At 43.0% G+C, this 20916-nt stretch overlaps 1 protein-coding gene across 3 annotated transcripts in view; it reads left to right on the top strand.

Moving 5' to 3' along the window:
* Positions 1-415: 415 nt before the first annotated feature.
* The window catches only part of ets1 (ETS proto-oncogene 1, transcription factor), a 37473-nt gene continuing 16972 nt past the window's right edge, over positions 416-20916 (top strand). The window contains exons 1-3 of one of the 3 annotated variants that reach the window (XM_087175108.1): positions 416-531; positions 1932-2033; positions 5917-6064. In XM_087175108.1, coding sequence (XP_087031234.1) covers positions 1965-2033; positions 5917-6064 — 217 coding nt within the window. In that variant the 5' untranslated portion in view covers positions 416-531; positions 1932-1964. Of the gene's footprint in view, positions 532-1931; positions 2034-5916; positions 6065-13982; positions 14376-20916 lie in introns of those variants that run through there. The other 2 variants (XM_087175109.1, XM_023410222.2) reach the window with 2 other exon arrangements.

A 20916-nucleotide genomic window follows, 5' to 3' on the forward strand; every position in this document is an offset into this window, starting at 1 on the left:
TTGAGCTTAAACCAGGCCATTTTAATGAAACATTACACAAAGCAATGAGAGAATATAGTCCTGGATTATTTAAGGAACGGGTCTAATCACAAATGACACATCAGTTGTTGCCTTAATAACTTCCTTGTTTAGATTGAGGAAACCTCATAGCTGACTTTATATTGGATAAATATACTTCACCCGCAGTAATTTGGAATATTTCAGTAATGTAAGATGTAAGACAGGGAAAGTTTTGTCCAACCAAACCCATTACTGACCACCACAGGCTCTCTACAAGTTCACACCTGTGCTGCGGCTGCATATGAACCGCAGCTGCATGTGAAGTCCAAAGACTACATGCGGAGGAAAAATAGGATTTGGAGAGGATCATCGTGCGATTGAGGGAGGGACTAAAAGTGTGCATAATATTCCTTCCTCTCAGTGGGACTCGCTGCGAGCAGGTACAGCATCTCTGCAGTCCACCGCTCAGCTGTCACACTCAGCTGCCCAGCGCTTCCACTTCACAGGAAACTTCTCACACCGCAGCAGTCGGTAAGTGCAAAGTTTTTCTTTTTCTTTTTTTTCTTTTTTTTTATGTATTTGTAGCAAAATGAACTATACATCAATGTGTGCTGTTATCGGTGCTCGGTGCTCCTTTGATGCACAAAAGGGGAAAAGTGTCGGCTTTAAAGTTTCTGTTTTTTCCCGTCAGGAATTCTCGCAGCGCCCTTTAAAAAAAAAAAAAAAAAAAAATTTTAGATGTGCTGCTTTTGACCTGTTTCATCTCTGCTTATTTTTGCGACCTTACAGCAGCGTTCAAAACGTCTAAACAAGAAAAAAAAGTTACGCGCACATCTTTATCTCTTTGTAAAATGAACTTTATGTCAAGATTTGTGAGTTTTTTACACTTTGTGGGCTTGAAACTGCCTTCAGATAGAGCACTCAAAATATAACATGCATAAAAAGGATCTATTTATATCACAAAATGAATAATTAGGGCTATATGAATACTTTTGCTCATTTTAATTACCACTGATTTATTGTTTGTCACCTCGCCAAAGCCTAAAGGTAGTGTATGATCTGAATGATAGAAGTGATTTGCACATTATTCAGTTTGTGTATGGGCACTTTTTTTCCTGAAACAAGAGCATCTGAGTCTTTTTGAGCTGGTGAACATCTGCAAGCATTGAGCACTGACACATCTTCCCCTCACTCTATCAGCAGCTGCCACAGACTAGATATTCCAAATCGCTTAACATATGAATGTGAGGAAGATGGGACCTGCCACTGCCCATGTACACCACTCCTCCTCTAATGTATTCCTTCAGCTCAGTTTCTAGTCTCTTTTTGTTGATGCTGCTTCGAGTAAACAATGTTAAGTGATAAGCAAAGTGTGTAGGAGGGGAGGAAGGAGAGGAAGAGGAAGGTGCAGAGGAGGAGGAGGAGGAGGAAGTAGAGGAGGTGAGACAGATGAGAAGAGGAGGCAGTTTTACATTTGGAGAAGGGAGGGAGATGGTGAGGGAGAAGTGATGGAAATGTGAAGTTAACAAGCCTCTGGATGGATGGATTTGCTTCATCTTTTCTCACATTCAAAAAAAACTTGACTCAGACAAGAGTTGGCTGGGACAACATACATTTTTGAATGTTTTTTTAAAAAAGCCCTAAACCAGTTTTCACCCTTCTCAACTGTGCCGCTGATGTAGCAGGTTAATGAAACTCAGCTAAAATTTCTCACTCTATCTGTTTTTGACCCCCCTTCCTTCTCCCGCCATCTTTTCCTCCTCTCTCACACACCTACATAAACACATAAAAATACATACGCCCACACACACACACACACACACACACACACATAGCATATGCCACACACTTGCAGCACACAAAGCGTAAACAGTGTGTGATAGATAGGTCGCTCCACCCTGCCTCATCTGTTTGTGTGTTGATCCCTTCAGCAGGCCCTGCTTCTCCTGTCCACAGCGTCCGTGATGAGTTACTACATGGATCCAGTTTCTTCCTACCCGGCCCTTCACCCCTGTGACCGTCTGGGCGCAATGGTAAGACCTCCCTCGTAAATTACCTCTGTGTTAAGGCTGCCTCAGCTACCTACCACACAGCCGGACAGGAGTGTGAGGGAAAGATCATTTGAGGGTGTGCATGTGTGTATGTGTGCGTGTGTGTGTAGCCACTCAGGCACATGGCAGTGTAGGAATGTGTGCAGGAGAGTTTGAATGGTGTGCTCCCGTGTGTGTGTGTGTGTGTGTATGTGTGTGTTCGAAACTCTGGATTCCATCAGCTCACAGGAACACGCTCTATCTGAACATTTTTCCTGTTTAGCTGCAGTGTCTCCATCTGTACATGGTGTTCATCGTGATTTCGTCAAAGGTTGGGAAACAGAGCTGTTGAACAAGATGATTTTCTACAAGGCTGTGAAATCGCCCTTATGATCCCCTTTCTGTTGCACAACTGGCCACCGCCAACATGCACTTCTCTTTTGCGATTAAAATTCTAAATATTGAGACCTGTATGCCTCCAACTTTGCCACTAACCAATCAAATTGGTGTCAGACCATAACTACTGAATAACAGTTTTCTCAGCGAAGCAGCACCCTGTTTGCAAGAACACCAAGGCTTCTAAATGCTCTCCAAATGAAAGCGCTGAATACAGAGTCAGAGACAGCGGTAGCTGGGAACATTGGGATTCCTGTCAGGAGAGCATTTGAAGGGTGAAGGCCAAGGAGCGGCAAAATAAATGCCTCCATTTGTATGCAGAGCGCTGGCACATTAGGATAAGAGACTGAGGTTATATGCAAATGGCAACCCCACCCTGGCCTGATAGAAAACATAGAAGAATACAGCTCCCAGGGTCCTAATTGGCTCAGGTGGTGGGGCTTGCCTTTGAAATTGAGACAACTGTATACCAGGACAGACTTGGTCAAAGGCTGAACCTGGGTCACCTCAGTAGGTCTATTCTCTTGAATTTACATGAATTATCAGCGAAAAAGCAGCAGCCCTGATATGTTTTATTTTTTTATGTTTACACTTCAGTCAGTTTCCTCTATGCTTTAAAAGACTACATGCAGAAAACAAGGGGAAAAAAAGAGCTTCCCAGCAGCATGTAGGAGCTAAAAAAAAAGTCTCCACCCTCACTGCAAAGGTGATCTCAATGTCTAAGAAACATACAGAGAGATTATAGAGGTGTGTGATGCCTCCCTACTGTAGAACATGCAACATATGGAACAGCAGAGCACTCTTCCTTATGCAGCTTTGGTTTGGAATCACATGAATCAATCCTCTGAATCACTGCCATGTTGCATCATCACTGACAGATGTAGAGGCTGACGGATGTAATTTTTGCATCTATAAAATGCAAGGGATTGCATCATGGGAAATGATAGCAGAAAGTAGGTTTTTTTTAGCAGGAATTTTTTAGGTTTCTTTTTTTTTGGGGGGTGCATTTGGACACTCAACTAAAACTGCAGAAGGCATATGCAGGAGTGCACTACACAGTAAATGACTGTGGTTTCTGGACCTTAAAAAAAAATCTGATATTTACACTTGTCATTGCAGGAAACGCTTAATTTTGTTAAGTGCCTAAGTCATTACAAGGAGGCCAACAAGCACAACACCAAGGCCCTGCAACTGTAGCCCAGTTCCTTCGTTGAACCACTAGGGGGCAGATAGACTAGACAATAAATGAATTAACGAGCAAATGTATGCGTGTATAACCATGAGGCGCTGTATATGAAGGGCAAACCACAAATGTTGAATTAAAATGGTCCCTTACAACATTGAGAAATTTCATTCGCTTTTTACATGGGTTAAAAGTTTCATGTTCCCATATTGCAAAACACATTGTGTGATTTCAAAAGCATGTTCCCTTCTATATATAGTTCAAGTTACTCTGTGGGTTAACTGGCAGGTGACAAAAAATTTAATTAGCATGAATCTACTTTGACGACACTGGAATTTCAATACAGGCTGTAAACATCTTAGACAGGAAGCACAACATCAAATACACTGACCTATTTATAGTATATAGAAACACTAAAAATGGTGTGGCCCATTCTCCACTCGAATCTGTCAGATCTTTGAATTTGCAGGAGAGTGGACTGGATTATCACTAGTCCACGTGCCAGTTGAGCGAGAATCTCAATGCCTGCTGACTTTTTTCTATTCAAATGTTGGTTTATTACTATAAATATCAAAGTATAATGTAATGTGCATGTTTCTCTATGTTTTACCATGGTTTTATTATTGTTCAGAAATAGGCTTTTAACGTGTCCTGTCGCAAAAAATGGCTTGTAATACATTCCCATTCTGAATCATTTCACATACAATCCTACAGTAGCTGTGGTCATGTTTAAGACCATGACCATACTGGTGTCTGTGTCTTTCCTTTTTTTCTCCGGCACTACAAAAACACAAGCCAAATTATGTTGAAAATATTAATATACATATGAAAGTGGGAAGTACGGAAAGTTTGTATAGTATTCCGACTGAAAAGGTATTCAAGGCTCCCTCAAGGTCCCTGTTCATTTTCTGAATCGCAGACTGTCCTTTGCATTAAAAGTTATTCTACATTTGAACTGATCAAAGAATATTATAGTGTTGATGTTATCTCCACTGTTATCTATGTCAGTCTACCTGTCTAATCTATAAATCGTCCATGTGGCTCCTTCCATGCCTATCTAACTTTTTCCTCCTTGCTGACTGGCCTGATAGGAGATGGCAGCGTCCCACGCACAGCTCTGAAGAGCTTCGTAAACCAGCCTCCATGATCCTCCGGTCATGTTAGCCATCCATAAAGCTGGCCGGGTACTGATAAATGCCGCTGTGCTTAAACGGGGGCTGCTTATCAGATCGGCAGTCACTCTGTCAGCCAGTCTGACAGTTACACATACGACATATAACATATGACAGTCCCTCTTTGTGGGAGCTACATTGGCAAGATGAACTGCGGCGTTGCTCTTAGTCTCTTTTGACAAGATGAGTAATTGCACCATATTGAATGACACATGACCGAGGGACTTTTATGAAATGAGCATAAACTATGAAAGCATACTACATGTGATGAATGTGGAGCATACATTACTCCAGCACCAGCTGTGGTAACATTTTATAGAAACATGTTTTTAAGCCTAATTTAACATGGCAAGTAAAAAAGAGCACACTGTGCCTTGCTTGGCACGCTCTTGTGAGAAAAATGTCAATCCCTCATTCACATCAGTTTCAAACTGAAACATTCAACAACATCTATTGAGGTTTGTGTTTGTTGTGAAATGAAGATTTTGATATGCTATAAATGGCCAAGTGGCTATCTTCTCCCCGACTATCTCTTGTATCCACATAGAATTTCATATCTCCCCTGGCTCCCTTGTCAAGTGCTGACTTCAGACTCCCCCCCCCTTGGTGCGACCTCTTACGTGAACAGCTCTGTGATAAGCAGGATAAAACAACACTGCAAAGATAAACTGAATGAGTCAAATTTAGCCGCAAGGGGTTATCTGTGAGGGAAAACAATGAAAAAAATTGTTTTCAAAATCCAAGGTTGCACTGTCGGCCAAAGCCACCGGATAGTTTGATCAGCTGTTTTCGGCTTAACCTTTCACTACATCCCCAGGCAGAGAAATAAATGTTTTTCATTAGTTAAGAAATAAAAGTCTGGCCAAACTTATTTGTTACATGAAAACACACGTTGATTTAGTTTGTAAAGCTTGGAAAAGTAAAACACTGGCAAGTTGCACTGTCCCTCCAATGGTTCAAGTATGATTTTGTGCTTAGAGTTCAAGCTTTGGAAATCATTGATTTTATGACTTGAATTTCATCCAAAACAAGTGATTGGCAAGTGGCAAGTGATTTGCTTAATGTTTATGAAATAACACATTCCCATCCAAGTATTTCTTATTTTTTCATGTTTGATTGTGTCGTTCACCTCCAGAGGCAGAGTGGAGGGGTGGCATTGGGCCCTCAGACCCAGCTCCCAGGCGTGGTTCACCCTCAGCAGCAGTACTACCCATCGCAGCCCCTTTACCCCCAGGATATACCCCTGCAGGAGGTACCCAACGGACACGACGTGTGCCCTACTGGTAAGAAATGGACACAGAAAATCTGACTTCAAACATGGTTTTAGGTAGTACAAGAAGAGGCAATATACATATTCAGCAATATTTACAAGTATCCTGTATTTGTTAGTTGATATTTGATTAAGACCCATAATTCTAATGAAGTTAACCTTTAATTAATACATGTTTCATTGTTCTTATTAAATAGCTACTTCTGTAAAACTCATCTGCTCTTTTTAGTGACACTGTACATGCTTCAATATATAATGAACGAAAAATAGTCAATGGTTCAATGTGGATTAACAACTTAGAGCAAACAAAAGAGTTTGGAATGCTTAAAGGACAATCAGTCACACTCTAGCATTCATGTCTGCAATCTTGACACACACGTTTAAACTCCCTCATTTAGTTATTTTAGAACAGACACACACACACACACACAGACACACACACACAAACACACACAGAGTCTCAACTTGGCCTGTTGTTCTGCGTCTGCTGTTGGTGATGCTGACCCCGAGGGCAATGCCTTTACCAGACACCCCCCCCCTCGCTCTCTTTTCTCTCTGTCTCCACTCTACTTCTGGGGACAACCAAATGCCCTGCATTTTTCTGCCTCTAATCCTCTTCTTCTATTTTTTTCCTTTCTTTTTTTTTCAAATGAGTTTTATTTTAAACTGGAAAATTCCTTCCAGTGCATTTGCCTGTGCTTGACTCCGGCCTCTTCTCGTCCTCAAAAGTGATTGATGCTGGTGGACTGGGACGCACGCCACGGGAGTAGGGTAGGGGTGCTGAGGGGCACAGGCTTTCTTCCGTCACCTCCCTGAGCTGGATGCAAGGGGCAAGACAGGGGGCCAAAGGACGGCCATCTTTTTCCCAAGCCTCTGGTTTGGTCTCTGGAGAGGTGGAGGGGTCTGAGTGTGCATATGTGTGTGTGTGTGTGAGAGAGAGAGGGAGTCAGGATTTGATGGGATTTGCTGATGTTTGTTGCCAGAGACACACTCCTTCGGAGCCCTCACTTCATTGCTCCCAACGCTAAACCGTTGACATAAACATTGCTGAGTGGAAAAAAATGACCAAGCATTGACCTTTTTTTTTTTTTTTCTCATCCTTCCCCTAAATCTTGCACGATGCAGACCACAGGTCTAAGAGTATCTGAGCCACCTGGAGATGTTGTTAGAGTCGTTCAGCTCCTGTTGGTTGTGTCATATATACAAGGTTTTTTGTGCTACCAGCATATGGTGTTAGGACTTTTTTCTAACCTCAAAAGCAGCTCAGCAACCTCTGACACAGTCTCCACACCCTGCAGCCGTTGCTTTGACTCATTTCTCTCAAACTGAAACACAGTCTCCCCTTGAATATTTTGCACTTGCGATTTCAGAAAACTCATATTCAATCGATGTATAATCAGAAATGGAAATACAAACTATGTCTGTAGGCTATCATCCTCCTGCTGTGTAAGGGATTTGTCACTTTGGAGCAGTCACATCCATTTTTTAACCACTGAGGTTGTGCCAGTTTTTAACTATGACTATGTTTTATGTATCATCTAATCAACCTGAAAACCTCTCAGGCATCCAACTGAGGATTTGCTGGGATGTAATGTAATATAATGACTTCATTAAAGGGGTAAATCAGCCATTTTCTGGCACAAGGTGAACAATAAACAAAAATAAATCAGGACCTTTTGTAAGTGCAACAAGTAAGTCCCAAGTTGACAAAGTCCCTAAAAATCTCACTGTCTTAGATACATGGTATGATATATTTTATTTAACATTTAAAGCGGGCTACATTACATAGGTTTTTACTGCTGAAGTCCCTTTTTTCTCTGAGAGTGGATTGGTTGTTGTTAAAATGAAATGTACTAGTGTGAGAAAGAAAGAGTACAGAGCAGATGTGAGGCGGGGATGTTGGATGTTACAGGACCATCGCATGTTTGGCCCAGAGCCCAATGTCACACACACTGCTTCCTGACAACAGCCATGCCATGGTGATGTTTACACTAACCCAGCTCTACTCTTCACTATCCAACACTCACACCACAGGGCCGGTTGTAAACTCCCATTGTGGAAATTCACTACGTGCCTGTGTGTGTGTGTGTGTGTGTGTGTGTGTGTGTGTGTGTGTGTGTGTGTGTGTGTGAAAGAAAATTGGAGTGAACGTGTATTTCTGTGCGTTCTCATTGAAATCCAGGCACAGATACTGTATCACATACATGCATACACACTCCACCAACATCCTGCAGTGATGCACACTCCGCATATTCATTCATTAAATTCACACCCTGCACTCTGGTGTGTATTGTATTACAGCATCCTCCCATTCAGTAAAGCAGACACACACACGCACGCACGTGCACACACACACACACACACACACACACACACACACACACACACACACACACACACACACACAGACACACACATCCACTCCCAGGCACTCATGAGTTCACTGTACATTTAAACATGCACTCCCATTTAGTACACACAGACACAGCTGTGATCTGGCACTCAGGGACCATTGGCCTGTGTTTTATTTGATGTGATTTGACAGCTGGACAGTTGGAAGAGGAGGGGAACGGGGTGGAAAGCAGAGGAGAGTGGGCGGAATACAGTTTGAGGAGAGAAGACGGATAAGGAGAGGGATAAGTCAGAGGACTGGGACTGGCGTTGATGGGAGGAGAGGAGAAAAGACGAGGGGAGGGGAGGAGGATCTGAGATTTGGAGTCTTGGGAGGGGGGGTTTCGTCTCTGATGAGGGGCACGTCCTCACGGGCGCAGGCCCATTTTTTATTTCTAAAAGTAAACAGGCAGCCTGCGGGGGTCTGGGGGGTTATGGGAAAGGAGGAAACAGTGATGCTAATCAGGCCGGCGCACACTTCCCCCTCCAACAATAAAACAAAACAAGAGTGGAAACACGGAAAAGCGACAGACAACTGTGGAGGAATGGGCTACACTGCTGCCATGGTCCTTAGTTTGAACTGCATGGTATGATAATAGTCCTGAGGAAAGAGGTGTTAATCAGTAAACAGAGGGAAAAGGTAACGTGTCACTACTACACTGTATATTCCTCGCTTTTGAAGTATTTTTAGAAACTTTTAAGAAATTTTGAAACCTTTGAGCGAGTTTCCACATTAGACTTCTGAGAACTGGTTTCATTATGCATTGAAATCAGTTTACACTAGAGTCCCTCTGGAAATTCTGTCCCATAACTCAAAGTACTGCTTTGCTGAACTCAAAGAAATCCATCTCAAAGAATAATTTCTGGTGACTATAATATTCCTTTGATGAGCCTTTTATGTGAGTATTTTTCCAAATAAATACTGTTGACCTTAAGAAATGTCTCAGTATTTTCTCCTCACTAACAGCTACTGGCTATTCCTCTGCTTAAAGAAGCATTTCTAAAGATTTTTTTTATAAAGATCCCTTTCCCAGAGTTCTACAAGTTTTATTTCTAGGAAGTAGGAGTGTAGTAAGTTCCTCTTAATAGTGCAGTGACTAATTATAAAACCACTTCACTTAGAGAACATGCAGTTCTAGAAACACATGCAATCACTGATGGCTGATGATGCAACAGATGCCAGCTCATCAGGAAAGGTGGTGCTTTAATGAATCCTAAGAGAGACCTCCCATTGTTTTAATGTTTATATCGTGAGCTTAGCAATATTCACAGACTGTTATCTACAATGAGTGTACACCGTTGATGATAAGAGTTAATACCTCCTACTGTGTTGTAATATGCATTCATAGCCAAATCAAGTCCATTGTATAGTAGTCAAAGTTCAATTCTTCCCTATAGTCACTCAATATAAGGGGTATTTATATAACATTTAACACAATACAGCAACCAACAACTGTATTTTCACAGTAGGATCATTATCTTTTCAGAGTGCACCATTCCTTTGAGTGGTGCTACTTACTATAATGTACAACCTTCATTTATTGAATGAGAAATAAATTAAATCCGCAGACTGATGTATTTTCCCTTCAGCTGTGAGGACTAGCGGAGCTTTATCTGAGACCATGGTGGTAACAGAGAGGAGGGAGGGCAAAACGAGGAGAGGGAGGTCTGGGAGGCAAAGAGACTCGGAGGGGGGTGGGGATAATTGAATTATCTGCACAATGGAGTGATGGGGGGCACGTGGTGCCGCTAATGGAGGAAGAGATGTCCTTTTTAGCGAAGCTAATTGTTCAGAAAAGAGCTGAGCCTTTGTTCAGGGAGGCCCTGCTACTTTCCCAGTGCACTTATAAGCACACAATTTAGTAGCGCGTGCACACAGACACATGCACTCGCTGACACACACACACACACAAATATGCTCAGAAGAGACTTTGGAATGTGAGGTGCAAGAGGGAGATGTACACGTGCATGAGCATGCACACACACACACACACACACACACACACACACACACACAGGGATACACTGCTCATGTCCCAGCTAAACCTCTGATCTCAGCAGGAGGGCATCCAGCCTGTGGCACCTTCAGAGAGCATCCACCACAGATAGAGCTGAGACTGAACTACTAGACAGAGGCCACAAGGACCCCACTGTTTTACTGTTTCACTGTCTGCTCTCTCTCTCTCTCTCTCTCTCTCTCTCTCTCTCTCTCTCTCTCTCTCTCCCTGTGTATGTGTGTGTTTGTGTGTGTGTACGTGTCCGTCACCCATCTGTATGTCTGCTTGAGTGCCTGTAAATGAGTGACTGATTGATTACATGCTAAATGCTGTCTATTCACACGACATACCAAGCCTGTAGGGCCGTATCCATTGTCTGAGATGCTTTATGCTTTGATCATTTCACATTTTATGTTTGTAAATGTGAAGAAAAAGATTGTGTTGGAATCTAAATACTTAAAACAACCAAAACTCTTGTGGCTTGCTGCAAGGGCACCGACATCAAAGACAAATATCTCTTGACAGCTGTATGGATTGCTCTAAATCGAATAACCTTTCAGTTAACTCTGTGAAAAGTAGCAGGTGTGACAGTTACATCTAAGGATTATAGACAGGCAGACAACACAGATGTGCCAGCGAGAGACAGACAGCAAGTACGAGAGAGCAGCGAGGAGGGAGAGAGAGAGAGAGAGAGAGAGAGAGAGAGAGAAAGAGAGAGAGAGAGAGAGAGAAAGCTGCTTTAGCTAGGGGTGCTAGACTGCAACGCAAATGAGTGAAGCCAGCTAACTGTCAAAACCATGGCAACAGCATTTGCCAGGTGAAGAAAAGAGACACTGAAACCAAAACTTGTTTGATCTGAGACATGTGTCCTTAAGTGTGCAGGTTCATACGCCGGCTGGTTGTTTTATGAGAGCGAGACAATTAACAATTCCTCTGTCTCAGAAGGAAATGACACAATTTGTTTCAACAATAGTTCTTTTTTGGGGTTTCATTGTGCAAAAGTTTGACACAAGCAGTTGACACAGAGATTTCTCTGAAGATAAACTAAATGTTTAGTAGTTAACCGTTCGATTTTTTTATGGGAACTATTTTCCCCATGTGAGTGTGCTGTCCTTCAGGGTCACTGTACAACAGGCTGTCTAAGGGCAATTGAAATGGTCATTGCTCTGAGAGACAAATAAGAAACATACTGTACTGTACTGAGACAGCGATGTACTCAGATGTTTCCTGGCAACAAGGATTTAAAGCAACAATGCATTTTGCAATCACTTTGTTGTGGCTTGTTTGTTACTTCTTTTTTTTTTACAATTAGAGTTTAGTAAGTCTGTTTTGTTTTGACATGCATATATCATTCTGACAATATATATATATATATATATTTTGGTGAAATACAATCAAAAGGCTTTTTTTTAATTGGACTGAAACATTCTGATGTAAAGAAGTGAAGACAGAAAGAAGAAAACCCAAGTTGAAATGGGTTACAGTGACGCCAGCCCAGATATTAGTCAGCAACACCATTAAACCCCTAATGGCTGCCCTTAGGCACAAAAGGACCCGCGCTAGCCTTTTAAGAACAGATACGAAGGAGTTCATTAACAGAAAACAAAGAGGTCCAGTCAGAGAGAGTGAGAGACTGACTGACTGACATGAAGTAAGAGGTACTGCCCCCCACCATTCTTCTCCTCACTCACCCCCACTACTTTGCCCCGGGTGAGGCAGCTCCTCTCACCGCAGAACCCACCAGCACTCTTCCCAGACGAGGCTCCTATCAGGCCAATGAAACCTGATCCAGGGCTGCTAATGGAGCCAGTGAAGTACCACCGGTTTAAAAATCCATGTGTGATCAATATCCCTGGCTCCCCAGCCTCCATCCAGATCATCCCATTTAGAAATACATGAGTAGAGTACATGCAGAAGTATCATATTGATGTGCATCACAGGTTGCGCCATATGACTCACCCTAACAAGGTTGCTCATGATGAGGTTGGATATATGGAAAAAGAAAGGGCTCGTGCCTTAAAGAAAATCATTTAGGCTTCATTGTGTCATAAATGAACACAAGAAGGACAGAATTAGTGTTGACCTGAGTCTGTACTACTTCTTTCTGGAGCTGGATTTTCTCCCCCTTTTTTTTTTTAAAAGCCGTAGGTTCCAGTGGAACTTGTGTGAGAATTACTATTATAATCTGTCATTACTGTTTCTGTTGCCATGGGAGGTATTCCCTAATGGCTGTGGTTTGTTCAGAGTGGAGCCTTACTGAGGCTGAAAAGCCCAATCTTTCTCTCCTCTTTGTTCTTTTCCAGTGGCAGAACAAATTCTTGATTCAATTTTCAGTAAGGCATGGTTGCTGTGTCTGATTATTGTGGATAAGAAAGCACAAAAATCTAAAGAAAGCAATGTAAAACATGAATTAGAACAGGCACAACGCCTTATTCAAACTAGATTTCCATTGATGCTCTTGGTGACAGTTTGATTGTTTTTACTATCTGTCCAACTAAACTATCTTTAAACCCTGCATCTTTAATGCACTTTATTTTTTATATAAGAATAATTTTAAAGTTAATACTTTACCTATTCACAAATATATACTTTACTAATAGCTGATGCAGCTGTTTAAAGAAAAAAAAAAAAAGACATGGTTGCTTTTTATTGATCAGGACAAGGTGAACAGGAAATACTCCGAGGTGTTTATGAGGGTGAGTTACAAGTTATGAGGAAGCCTGGACCTGCAGAATATGGGACAGAGACAGTCCCACAGACTCTCCTTTTAGCTCATAGATAATGGTTCTTCACACGTAAACTACATCTAAACTGTATTACTATTTTAAGATCTAAAACCACCTCCAAAGATAGATTCTTCTTTTACTTACCCTCAAATCATCCAGTAGCCTACTGTTCCTATAATGTTCCTATAGTGGCTCACAGTGTCATATAGCGTACAGTATGGCAACCATATTGTACTCTATTCCGTTTTCGCCCCCTATAGTTTGCCTGAAACATTCTAGTGTAATTCCTTTAGGGACCTACACTGTGTAATTTGTGAGTGGATGAAGATTTGTTCATAACCTTGATTGTATTTCTGGGAACGAAAGATGCTATGATTCTTGAACGAACTACAGTATTAGCTGTCATCATGTTGAAAGTGATAGTATCCCTCTGTGATTTGGTTAAGCATCACTACAGTTCACAGCAGCTCTCACGCCTCCATAGTGTGTTTCATCCCTGTACAACGCGAGTAATTTGCGGGAACATGTAAACTCCTGATGACGTGAAGGGGTCTTGGTACAAAACAGCTTCTCACAGAGGCACGGAGGAGGTGGCAGGAGTAGAAGTACCCTAGTAGTGGTGGTGTGCGAGTGCGTGTGTGTGTGTTTGCGTGTATGTGTGCGTTCGTGTGTGTGTGTATGTGTGTGTGTGTGTGTGTTTAGAAGGGTGGTGGTGGTGGTGGGGGGGCATTGTAATTGAATTGTGAATCAACTGGCAAGTCAGTCCCCTTAAACACCGCCCCTTTCAGCTGTCGTCGCGCTCTGTCTCTTTGCAATGCAACGCCCATAGCCAGAGATAGAGAGGAAGGAGTGAGTGAGTGTGTGAGTGAGTAAGAAAGAACGAGGAAAAGAGGGAGTGTGTGTACATGTAGCCGGAGAGGGAGAGAGGGAAAGAAGAGAGAGATAAGTTAGGAGTTAAAGAAACCGAATCGGTTTTTGGTGTGAGGGAAAAGCTAAAAAAAAAGGAGAAAGAAATAAAGAAAGAAACATCGGCCAGTTGAATTGACCGGGGCGCCAAAGGAAGAGAAGATTTTCCCATATATTGTGTGTTTGGAGCTGTTAGAATAAAAGAGGGACGCGGCGTTATTAAGTCACACTGATCTGATGATCATGACGGCAGCTGTCGATATGAAACCGACGTTAACAATCATAAAGGCTGAAAAAATGGACGGTGAGTAAAACAACTCTTTTGTAAGAGCTTGACAGTTAACACGAGACTAACATTACTCCTAGATGTTCTCCTTGTATCAGAACCGGCTGGTGGGTAGAACACGTTCATGTTAATTCTCGGTAGATAGATGCGCTGAGAGGGACATGACGTCCTGGCATCTCAGTGTGAACACTGGTGCTGGTTGCTTAATATTGGACAACACGCAACACTTGAGAGAGGAAAAATACACGCCTGAGGCTCCACAGTCATGCAGTAGACTCTCCTGTAAATGTGTGTGTGTGCGTGCGTGCGTGTGCGTGTGTGTGTTTGTTCTTATTATTGAATGAATCAGGCTCTCACTAGTCTGCTTTTAACAGTTCACAATATGATGTGTGTGAAGCAAGGTGCCAGTATGAAAAAGTTATTAGACTCCAATTTTTATATTGTTATTCATCACTAGACTTATTGATGCCATGTAGGCAAGATAAAATGTCATACAACATAACAAAAAATGATTCATCATAATGTGACAGTCCCTGTATTTTAGTACTCTTTCATGTAGCTGACATCTTCTCAAGCACTGCATGTTTTAAACACATATTGCTCTAATTACAGCTAATTAGTTGTCCAGATCTGCTCTTACATGTATCCTTATGCAAGTTCAGTTTTGTCACATTTTGTTTTGGATGTGTGTTGCTCAAATTGTCTATTGATATATGCTTTGTAGGTTTGTTGTACAAATGATATCCCTCTCTCTTTCATCCTGCTTTGATCTCACTGGGGATCTATCACCATCTCCTCTCTCTATCTCCCATCTAAGCACCCACCTCTGACCCATATACTCAGTGCCATACTGGGAGAGCCAGGGCATTCTGCCCAGCCGGCATGGGGGAAGACAAGCAGTGGTGCTTAATTACCCCCTCCCCACCAACCCCACTGTCTCCCTCTGCCTCCCTCCCTTCTTTCTTCTCCACCTCACCCTCCTCCTTAGTGGTTGAAACTGACTTTCCAGAGGGAAGGAGAGACAGACTGAGGTGATGAATCTGCAGTGCTGAGGCTTGCCTCTGTGACCCTGCTGCCTGGAAGGCTTGGCATGCTCCAGGGGTAGTCCAGGGCACAGTCAGGGAAGCCTGCAACTGCTTTGTTTGTGTTGGGTTTTTAAAACTTTGTGTGGTTTCACTTCTCATTTTTACTCAGACACACATTATACATGGTGGCATGTATGGATGATTTGCATTTTGCTAATCCCCAGTGCTTTTGCAGCTCCAGTGCCATCAAGTCTGTCAGTAAAGCAGCAAACAGCATTGATGCATCATGGAAATTTGATACTAATTGCTAGTGTTGACCCACTAAGGGGCTGTGACTCACCACATTAACCAAACTTCTCCTCACTGTCAATACCTGCACAGCATAGATTCTCACATATGCATCTCAGAAACTCGCATAAAAAAAAAAGTGCTGACAGCTGCAGTTAAGTTGCCAAAGCGTAGTGCTATCTTGCAAAACCATTTCGCAATGCTTGCTCCTGCTTACGCTCACTTGGGTGCACTCGGGTCAAGTCGAGGCTGCCAAGGAGCAGTTCACAACTTCACACAAACACATAATTTCTCCACCTCAAACACACAGGCTGGCTTTTATGTTCACTTCTCGGTATGACCATGCCTTCAAGATAAATGAACTACCCATGTCCACGGCTGTTCCTGATCCAAGTAAGACATATGTCCTTCTGCAGTGCATGCATGTAAAGCACCATGACAGGCTGTTTGTTTACAACTTACAGAACAAGATAAGCGCTTTGGACAAAGCCAAAATGCATTTGTTGATTTGTTGGATTGTGAAAGTAGCCGCCCTCCCAGTGGACATGACTCCTCGGCTCTTTGCAAGCACAGAGCTATGGAATTGTGGGAACAATAGGGAAGACACTTTTCTCCAAACACCTGCAGCCACATACTATACATACATGCATACATGCATACCCCACTAAGCTATAAGTAGTTTTCAACCCACCTTAATATATTGTTTGTTTTCCTTTGCGACGGATGTGCAGACAGTGTCAGCTTACCCAAAGCCCACCCTCTCTCTCTCTCTCTCTCTTTCTCTCTCTCTCCAGCAGAGGTAGTTCCCTTCAAAGCGCTTACACACTGCCGGGGTCAGAGTTGCACCCAAACAAGGCTTCTAACGTTCCACCAAGCTTTTATTCCTCTATTTGTAGCAGTCAGTTCCTGACACAGCACACTTACTTCAATGTAACCCAGATTGTGGTAGGTTGTAATTGAAGGCATCAGGTAGCCATAACAAAAACTGTCAGCTCTACAGAGGTGGGTTTTACTTAACAGTGTAGGTGTTTCTATTGTGAAATTGCAGACATGAAAGCACAAGAGCCTCATCTTTCTTCTTACTTGTGTATCGCTGACTTTGTTATTGAGTGGTAGAGTGTATTCATGTGACATTGTTCTGTGGTTAAGTATACATTTTAATACTCAAGAGAGCTGTCAATCATTTACAGTACAAGTCTGTTTGAGATGGAGTGAGTCGTCCACGTTTTTGCTTTCCTTCTGTGTTCATCAGGTCAGGGTTCAGTGAGTGACAGGAATGTTTGTGAGCATGCCCTGCTGGGTGGCATGCATGAAGGCATAGAAGGAGCTCAAGGGGGAGGCTCACTTTTTTTTTTTTTTTCTTTATCTGATCAAAATGCTGCTGTTTGTTATAACTGGCATGCCTGGTGCCTCTGCCGAGAGCCCTTATAAGGAATCTCCTTCCACGCCCGCCACGTACAGTATGCACACAGGCACACACAGGCCATAGCATACGGATGACTCTTACAAAAGCTTCACTGACTGTCTTTTCCAAAAGGTGCCTCCCGTGTGTTGGTACAGTGTGGAGAGGGGTAGCTCGTGCCAGAACAGAGCGCGTTACATAAGCTTCAGGTTTTTTGTTTTTTTTTCTTCTTTTTTTTTTTTTTTGCTCCGCTTTGTTTGTGTCAGCACTCCTTCAGTAGTGCAGTGTAATATATGCCAATGTTTGAGTGTGCGTGGCTGGCTGGCAGCTGTGCAAACACTGTTTGGGTGATCCAGGCTTCTCTTGATGTGGTCTGTCAATGAATCGGGCAAAACGGAGCAAACAGGTCCGTTTTTCATCTGACGTTCACTGTGTCAAACTGAGGGCGATATGTTTTGCCAGATCAAAACTTGATGATTCAGTCCAGTGTTCAGTGTATCACACATATGTCATTAGGTAGTGTTTGACCAGGCCATGTCTGCGCCCAGAAGCAACAGATACCAGCTTGTTCGATGCTGGTCAGACTTGTCAACAGACTGGCTGGATGCTAGTGAATTGGATGTCTGTTAGTTTCCACAATGACCTTGTCTTTCTGTCTTTCCCGCGCTGCTCAGTGATGCCACTATGTTACATTAGATGGGTTACCCCCCGCTCCCCACCGTTCAGCCCGCGTTTCATTCATTGCCCCTTCATTCAGCCTGTCATCTGCAGTGTTGCTCATATAAACATGAAACAATTAAACTGCGTGGGTCCTATTTTGACGCCTCCCTGGTGAATACACGCCTTAATCTTGCTTATAAAGCTTAGTCATACAGTAAGGCGTGTTAGCACTAGATACAGCAGTCTGCTAAATGGCAAGCATATGGTAAGAAAGAAAGGGGGGTGTGGGGGTGTTTGAGGGATGGAGAGAGACAGATCTTCCAAGGTGTGGTTGATGATATGATGGTAGTAAATATTCCTTGTAATGCTAAAAAATAAAAATGATAATAATTAGAGATCAAAATGGTTAGAGTGCGTCTCCCAGCAATCAGTCTTCAACAGCTTCTCGTTTTACTCACATTCCACAAAAAGCTAACAACCAAAACAAAGGAAAATATGTTCCTTGGCTGGGGAAATAAAGCATTAACAAGCATGTTTTGTAACAGACAACTCTTTTCAATTATTCACCCACCCACTCACACAGTTCCTCCTCCTGCATCGCCCCCCCCACCCCTTCCCTTTCTTCCTCTGTTTCCATGTCTTTCTGCCGGCCACAAGAGTTTCTCTCACGACACCTTGATGTGGTGTAGAGTGAGTTCCTGGGAAGTGCACTTTGTACCATCCCCAGTCATTCCTTGCTTGTAATCCCTGAGTCATGACACTAGACGCCTGCCGCATGCACCGCACGCCACTGACTGTCCGACTGTGCGTCTGCTTGGCTCGCTTACTGGTTTCAGCCACCACAGGCCTCTCCCTTCCTCACTTTACCAGTCTGACTGTGAACCCCAACTGGCCTGACTCTGCCCCAAAATGGCTCCACAAACGCCCACGTGTTGCCCTCCCTGCTCTGTTGCTGTTTCTGTTTTATGGTTCTACATTTAAGCGCTGTGTTTCCTACAGTGGAATGGAAACTGGGCTAGTTTAGCCTGCTTTGAGAAAATCAGTCCACTGTCCTGAAAAGCAGCAGGTTTGTTTCACCACGGATGTTCAGCTGTCCACAACCAGGCCATGTCACTCATTTCTGTTCAGTTTATGTTCCAGATTTTCTTCCCTTGTTTTCTCTTTTGTCTGCCTCTTTCGCTGCACACCACCTGTTTTTGGAGTCAGTGTGCAGTGTGTGTGCTGCTTTTGTAATCAGGTGAACAAGTGGGGCAACAGCTCCAGACTTTATGTGTATCAGACCTACAGCATCAGCTGTATTGATTGCTTGGCCTTCCCAAGAACAGAAGGATAAAGAAGGGCGGGTTTGTGTGGGTGGGGGGGCTCTGTTGTGTAGGTGCGACTCTGTGGCAGTCAGGCGGGAGGCACATGTGCTCTGGCAGCCCTGGAGGAGGTCGAGGAATACTGCTGTTGGAGTTGTGGCTATGAAAGTAAAAGCAGCTGGATTCCGCAGCTTTGTCTGCCTAGTCTGACCTCCCTAGTGTCACTGTTTTCAACATATTAAAATGAGTTGCCTTTTATCGATTACATCAGCTGTTAGGCCCACATGTCCAGAGCACGAGGAGAACTTGATTTTGATAGAAATGCCATTGTGTTCTTGGAACATTATCTGACAGAGAAGGTCTGCTTTCTGCCTCAAACATTGGGTTTTGTTGCATAGTTACAAGGTTACTGAGTCATTGAGCAGGAATTTTACAAGATATGGTCATTGCTTTCATCATGACCAGTCACACTGTCGAGTGAAGCAGCACGATACCCTCTGAAGTCCAGTCATTCTTTGATGAAATGAGTCACAGCCTGTCTGTGCTTGCGTATCTGTGTGTGTCTAAGTGAGAGAGAGAGAGAGCGAGAGAGAGAGACACACACAGGGAGATAGTAAGGACAAGGAGTGCGTGAGTTTACACAACTGCAATGATATGCACACGTTTTAGAAAATTACTTCCATCTTTTATTGCAAAACACTGAGTGGTAACTTTCCAGTTATCAAATTGTGGTTTCTAATCAGCACAGTCAGCTAAACCTGAGGTGTTTCACGTCATCATGAAAAATAACGTATCTTAAGGAAGAGAGATACTGCCAGATGTTTGATGTTTTACGCTCCTCTTAGCGATAGAGCCTAAAAACACTGAGCTTAAAATAGACGGGTAATTCATCATCCCGGGCTGAAACCATTTTGCCACTTAGACCACAAGTCATTTTTGGTCACATTAGAGGAAAACAAGAAAGCTGTGAGAAGCACATTAGCGATTGTAAAACAGAGGTGGAATGCGAGGCATGCAACATGAAAACACTGTGGTCTGGGGGGAATTTATTTATCAAGTATCCATCTGTCGCCCATAGCTCGCCTTCAAACAAGCAGCAAACTCTTATATATGTATGATGCGTAATTAGACCCAGCCATTACAAGACATGGATGCATACAAAAGGATGTTCGATGAATGTGTGGCTGTGCGCTGCCCCACATAATTCACACTTCATATCAGGAGCACTGGTTGTGGAATGTATCAGTTTGGACAAAAAATGAGGCAGTCACCATGTTTTGTGGAAAAAATGCAACACAGAGAATAAACTGTTTGTCAGATGTGTCGTGTGTTTGGTTTAACAGCTAAACAGTTCCCCCAGAGCATCCCCTGTCTGTTTACAACAGAGGATGGAGCCTGGGAGGGCAGCTAGCCCTGGACACGGCTAGGCTAGCACCACCTGCACTCACACACACGCAAGTACAGTGCTCGCCTGTCAGCTCACTTCTCCTCGCCAATATTGAACACTGACGGATAAAAAAACGACAGTCAAATCCTTTTGGACTAAGAAGTGCTTTCATTATAAATATTTAACATATATGGAGGTCATGGAAAACCTTAAAGTTCAGTGAGATTTGTCAGATATCTTCTGTTTGTGTAGCGCTGTAGTGCATACTAGGGTTTAGCTTTTTCCCCAATATTATTTATCTGCCTTCTCAAAGTAATAGAGAACTTGAAGGTTGTGCAATTGGCTGTTGTGAGAAGTACATTACTGTTGCTCAACCTTTCAATACTTGATGCATACCTAAAACCCAGGCTGTTTCACACTGTTAAGGATAACAGAGCAAGAAAGTTGTAGGCAGTTAAATAAGCAACAAGGAGCCAAATCCCGCCTTGCCCCCCCC

This window comes from Seriola lalandi, unplaced genomic scaffold (genome assembly GCF_002814215.2).
Source record: "Seriola lalandi dorsalis isolate HSWRI2012SDOR001 ecotype SW California unplaced genomic scaffold, Sedor1 jcf7180002054417, whole genome shotgun sequence".
NCBI classification, from domain to species: Eukaryota; Metazoa; Chordata; class Actinopteri; order Carangiformes; family Carangidae; genus Seriola; species Seriola lalandi.